General features: G+C 35.9%; 1 protein-coding gene across 1 annotated transcript; it reads left to right on the forward strand.

The window, feature by feature from the left end:
• The first annotated feature begins 904 nt into the window (after nt 1-904).
• On the forward strand, nt 905-5,708 carry LOC132623439 (chromatin remodeling protein EBS-like). Its single transcript, XM_060338196.1, has 5 exons — nt 905-1,230; nt 2,194-2,536; nt 2,628-2,696; nt 3,497-3,632; nt 5,446-5,708. The coding sequence occupies exons 1-5, from the start codon at nt 1,158-1,160 to the stop codon at nt 5,470-5,472; spliced, it is 648 nt and encodes a 215-aa protein (XP_060194179.1). The 5' UTR covers nt 905-1,157; the 3' UTR covers nt 5,473-5,708.
• Nucleotides 5,709-6,365: the final 657 nt, after the last annotated feature.

The raw sequence follows: 6,365 nt of genomic DNA on the forward strand, positions 1-6,365 counted from the left end.
AGTCTAATATGTAGAACAATACTTTATACACTTAAAATTTTAATTAAATGTCCGATTATTATTCCAAAATTATATAACAAAACAAAAATCCAACAAACATAGACTCTATTTTACCGATTCATGCATAGTTAATTCTTATATTACTAGTTGATATATAATTAATTTTTATAAAAAATAAATGTAAAGACATCCTGAACAAGGTGGGAGTGACCTTAGTGAAGGACAAGATAAGGGAAGCGAGGCTCAGATGGTTCGGACATGTAAAGAGGAAAAGCACGGATGCTCCAGTGTGGACGTGTGAGAGGTTGGCTATGGATGGTTTCTGAAGGGATAGAGATAGGCCAAAGAAGTATTGGGGAGATAATTAGACAGGACATAGCGAAACTTCAGCTTACCGATGACATGACCTTAGATAAGAGGTTATGGAGGATGCTGACTAAGGTAGAAGGTTGATAGGTAGTTGAACGTTACCCGCTTATCCTTCCATACTAGTAGGCGTAGCATTACTCTTGTAGTTTCTTGTTCTTCGATTTTTGTACTTTATTTTTCTTTACATGTATTATCGTTTAAGTTGTTATAGCTATTATTCCTTTTTCAGAATGTTTTGTCATGATTTTTTTTAGTATTTTTTCATGACTTTTTCACTCCATTATTTCCTTTTCTGGATTGTTTTGAAATGATTTTTCTTGAGCTGAGGGTCTATCAATAATAACTTCTCCACCTTTCAAGGTAGAGTAAGATCTGCGTATACACTGCCTTCCCAAACTCACTTGTGAAATTTCACCGAATTATTATTTTTATATTATTAATTTCTGCATAACTTGTTCGCAACCTAATGCCCCCATCTATTTGTCCAACCAATCAACCAAGCAGCATAACCCAAATAAAGAAGAAAAGATAAAACCAAAAAAAATAAAAAAAAACAGGAATAAAAAAATCTAGGGTTTATAAAGAAGCCCTTGATTTTCAGGAGAAATCAAATCAATGCCAACATATTATCCTCCAGAAGCTACTAAAGCATCCACTCCACAATGCACCTAGATTTTCATCTTCTCTTTTGAATACACAATCTTAATCCAACTCCCAAAAATTTATCTAAACAAAGATCTCTCTTTTTTCGGACCACACTGCAAAAACCACTCTCCTCTTCATTTTCCATGGCCAAGACTCGACCTGGAAAACGAGACATGAATTCTTACACCATTAGAGGCACCAATAAAGTTGTCAGAGGTATCTACATTTACTTTCTCACTTACCCTTTTCACAGTTTTGTATAGAAATCCATCTACATTGATCTTTAAGGTTTTGTTACATTTTTTTTTTCAAGAACTGTGGTGTTCTGGTCAGTTCATATGTACCTTGTCTTATGTGGTGACATACTGGTAGGTGAGCTCTACCTGGAGCTTGTAGAGGCGATTTGAACGTGGATTTAGGTTCTTTTTTGTTTGGGAATGGTTTTGTTAGGATTTTTCTTGGGTGGTTGAGCGTTTGCTTTAGGTTCTTGAATAAGAAGAAAGGGTTCTTTTTGAGACATGCATGTGTAGCTATGTGAGTAGGTGTATATTTTGGTGTTTGAAATTGTGACTGGCATTTGTTTTGGTTGGATTATATGCTGGTATGGGTAGTGGCTTAGCAGCTGGGATTTTAGTGTTGGTGCTGTAATAATTCAGATATGGGCTTAATTAGGTTCCTATGTTGGTAGTTCTGATATTTTCTTCCTTTGAATCATGTGCATTTGACTGATCTATCTGTTTTTTCTTGTAAATGGTTTAGTTGTTGGTATTAGTGAGATATTCTCCTATGTATTTGTCTGTTTTCCTAGACATGCCGAAATATATACATTCATTTGAGCAATTAAGCTTGCATTGCGTGGGATTAGATGGATTCTCAGTTCTGATGTCTGTTTTTGCAACATTGAAAAGGAAAAATGATGTGCTATGGAAAAAGAAAGAGAATCTAATGTGTATTTCCAGATGCTTTATGCATGCTTACCTCTGCACTCATTCCTAACAGCAGAACCACTTGAATGAGTGTGCTCAGTTTGTAATGCTCTGTAGTATTTAAGATATCCTTTAGCTGCTTAATTGTGTTGCTGTTGTTGGGGATTTCAGAAATGAAATTTGATCATTATCATGTATTTGTGATTTGTGAATTGCATAACTGAATTTGGCTTTGATTGCTATGACTTTGAAGCTGGGGACTGTGTGTTGATGCGGCCATCAGAAGGCGATACTGCTCCGTATGTAGCACGTGTAGAGAAAATTGAAGCTGATAACCGGAACAATTTAAAGGTGCATGTTAGATGGTATTACCGGCCAGAGGAGTCAATGGGAGGGCGGAGACAGTTTCATGGATCGAAGGAGTTATTCTTGTCAGACCACTACGATGTTCAAAGTGCGCACACAATAGAAGGGAAGTGCATTGTTCACTCTTTCAAGAACTATACTAAGCTTGAGAATGTTGGTCCGGAGGATTATTACTGTCGGTTTGAGTATAAAGCGGCAACTGGAGCTTTTGTGCCAGATCGTGTTGCAGTGTAAGTGTACGAGATTTCATTTGGTTGCTGATTGAACTTGAGTCGAGTTCTTCCTGCTCATATTTCCTTTTTTCTTCTTTCCCCTCTGAAGGTATTGCAAATGTGAGATGCCATATAACCCAGATGATTTAATGGTACAATGCGAGGCGTGCAAGGACTGGTATGCACACATCATTTCATCTTCCTGATTAATTTGCTGAGTATCAGTAATGTATTACCTACATTAATTCCTCTCCTCCAAAGACTGGAAGACGAAATGTTAAAATACGTAAATAAACAGGAGAGGGAACTTAAAAGATTAGAGATCTTCTTCCTTGTTGCTTGTGTATGACTGCTGAAAGAACCTCTCAACAGTTGGATAACTCTGCTCTGCCTTATTAGAGAGTTCTGTTATTTTACTAGTTTTAAGATTTTTTTTTAAATGGACATTTCTTCTTTCTTTAGCTCTATTGCAAGGAATGTTTGGTTTTTCTTGCCTATTTTTCTTTAGTATTCATTATGTGCAATATATAAAGAGCAATCTGTCTGGTGAAAGTCGCCGCTGACCTTTGCACTGTGATTGTTTTGTGTAAAGCACTAGATATTAAGTAAAGGGATATTCCGCCCATAGCAAATTATCCGAAAAGAAGAACTAGAAATTATCTTAGTTCGAATTGGTGTCTTTCCTTGGTATCCAGTAAGAGAAATGCAGTAGGCCTATCTGTATGTTTTGAATTGGTTGTTGTGCTGTGTGTACATAAAAGAATTCCGTGTCTCAATCATCTTCCTACAATCTGGGGTTGAGTTAATGTTATTGGGGTGCTGTCCAAGTTGCTTTATTGCATAAAATCTGTTAAAACAATACTGAGCCTTCATGACTGATCTGATTGGTTAAACCAAAAAACCAGCCAGGATGTGGTTCCAGTTTTAAAAGAATAGTATGCTTTCATTTCTTACAATTCGTTTCCTTGATCTTTGTAGGTATCATCCAGCCTGTGTGGGCTTGACTGGTGAACAAGCTAAGCAAATAGGTGACTTTGTTTGTACTGATTGCTCATCTGAAGATGTGAAAAAGTCTCTTAGTACTTATGCTGCATTCCCTCTGTCTAATGGCAAGGTAGTAGGTTCTTGCCTTGTTTCAGCTGTTATTGATTGACTTTAACATGTCAAAAGGTGGAGTTCGTACTAGTTCACTTCATCTAAGCTTTTAAGATAACATTAATAAGAATATGCTGGAGTGAGTCCAAATAGAGTGGGAGCGGATATAGGGGATTCATATAGTACACCCCAACTAGTTTGCGATTAAGACATTGTTGCTGTTGTTGTCTGAATAGGAATGTGTTGTGGTGACAAACAGCATTTTCTATCATAAGGATGAAAGGGAGGAAAAAGGTGATGGGCTTTGTATGTTTAGGATGGACAGAATCCAACCTTATCAAAAAAAAAAAAAAGGATGAACAGAATCCATTATATACAGACTATTCTTTATGTTCTAGAATTTCCCTGAAATTATGAGGTGAAAAGTTATTTATTAGCACGATTATTGACATCATTGAGTCCTTTTGACTCCGTTCTGATCTCACAGGAAAAAAATAACTTGGCTGCTACCATGAGACTTCTTATCCAGGGTCTCAAAGTGTTACGTTAGCCAAGTAGGTAGTCGTGTTGCATTGTTAAGAGACTGAAATACATGTAGTTATATTCTGTTTCATTTTATAGTTAACGTGGTGTTGAATTTCGCTTATAGATGACTATGAGAAGTCCTCCCTTGATGCATCTTCTAGATGTATCATTTTGTTAAACAAATTCTTACTACTTTGTCCAAAAAGGGAAGAAAGGAAACCAAAAGAAGTCCTCCCACTTGATGTACATCCCAAGGCAGAGATCCGTCAGGAGAAATTTAAGTGACCTTTAAACTTTAAAGTACCTTTTTATTTATTGTTACAGATCCAAGGCGGAGATCTGTAACAATAGGTACAAGTGCATGTTAGACTGAGAAGTGTGCTTTTGTGGATGTGCAACTCTAGGACTATTATAATCAAAGGTGCGTTTAAACCTTGTGCAACTTGGCGTTTGGTTGTCTGTTTAAGCAAAAATAATCCCCACATAACTAATGTAGCTTTTGATTAGTATTGTAAATTAAATTACAAGTATTGATTTATTAGGAATCAATATGTTATTTTATACGGGGTAGAATGTGGAATAAGAATACACGTATTAAGGAATAAGGGATGAAAGTACTCAATGACAAATTGCTCTTGAAGCAAGTAATCCTTAGTTAACATTCATTGTATTATTATTCACTGCATAACAATTCCTATATTATTAATCATTGCATAACGTTCATTTCATTATTATTCACTGCATAAAGATTCCTGTATTGTAATTCTCACATAACTAGTATATGAAGTAAACAAATCTTTAAAGCCTTAGCAAACCTTAGCTCTTTGCTTTGCCTTTTGCCTTAAACAATATTCTTTTGGACACAAAGATGTGAGTTTATGTTGTCCATTTCTCCTTCAACCTGCCATTCTTGAATAATCAACTAGTGGCCATGTATGCGAGTGGTTTTTACATTTTGACCCCACTTCCCCATTTGAGCAACAGCTTCTCTTTGATGATGCTGCAATGTCATTCTCATTCTCATTTGACCCACACTTTCGTTGTTGATTATTGTAATTCTACTCAACTTCTATGTCAAAAATTGCCCTCATAAGGCAGGGCCCTCATTTTTTCTGATGGACTTTCCTTGTCATCTGGTCATGGGTGCTCTGGTAAATCTTTGAATGTGATAGGGGCACTTGCTACGAACATACGCAAGTCTAGTACATACTTGTATCATACATAAGTTTTGTAGCATGCTTCATCGTTCCTGTTTATAGTTACTCTTATTGCCAGAATTGCTTAATAATTCTTCAGTGATTTTCCAGGTTGCGCCGAAGCGCCAGAAGAGGTAGGCGGAGCTGTAGTAAGATGGATGAAGCTAGTTTTTATCATGTTTAGGATGTTATCAGGATTTTGTACAGTGCTATGAACTGGAATTAGTGCCGGTTCTTTGCATAGATTAGCTGCTCTGTTATGTCCTTTATCAGTAGTTCTTGTATGTACTAGTATTAGCAGATGACAGTCTTTTGGAATTTGGAACTCAAACTAACTAGTCTTTTGGAATTAGAATCGCATCTTTAGTGTAAAATCGCTGACATGTCATGTATGGTATAAATCCCAGGTAATTAACAATCTATAAATCAACACTTCTTTTAAGACAGTGCTTAAGAAGCTTACTTTTTGGATCTAAGAGAGTATTTGGTTAAGCTTACGAGCTGGTCAAACTAGTTTTTAAGCACTTTTTAATTGATTTACAACAATAACAAATCCAGTGTAATTTCACAAGTGGGGTTTGGGGAGGATAGAATGTATGCAGACTTTAACTCTACCTTGAGAGATAGAGAGGCTATTTTCAAAAGACCCTCTCGGCTCGAGAAAGCATGAGAAAAAGTTTAGACAAGGATTGAAGAAAGTGAAGAAGTCATGGCAATAATAGTAAATATAAGCACTATGAAGAAAAGTAATAGTAAATGCAGTAGTAAATGCAGTAAACCAATACGATAATCAAAGTATAACACCACCTCCTATCTAAGCTAAAATTAGTTAAAAGCTACTCCTATGAGTGTTTAGTTGGTCACTTGCAACTTATCGGTTTTCAGGTTATAAGTAGTGTTTGGTTTGGCAAAGTATTTTACTTCTTATTCATGATATATTTTTCTCTAATTCTCAAATAATCTTCCCAAATTAAAATTTCTTTCTCTTCGTTCCATTTTCATTGTTTGTTCTTCTCCTAGTATGTATATTT

Source organism: Lycium barbarum, chromosome 12 (assembly GCF_019175385.1).
Source record: "Lycium barbarum isolate Lr01 chromosome 12, ASM1917538v2, whole genome shotgun sequence".
Lineage (NCBI taxonomy): Eukaryota > Viridiplantae > Streptophyta > Magnoliopsida > Solanales > Solanaceae > Lycium > Lycium barbarum.

Coding starts and splice junctions, on each gene's coding strand:
- LOC132623439 (XM_060338196.1), top strand. CDS start 1,158: ATGGCCAAGACTCGACCTGGAAAACGAGACATGAATTCTTACACCATT. Junction 2,537..2,627: donor GTGCCAGATCGTGTTGCAGT/GTAAGTGTACGA, acceptor TCCCCTCTGAAG/GTATTGCAAATGTGAGATGC. Junction 3,633..5,445: donor TCCCTCTGTCTAATGGCAAG/GTAGTAGGTTCT, acceptor GTGATTTTCCAG/GTTGCGCCGAAGCGCCAGAA.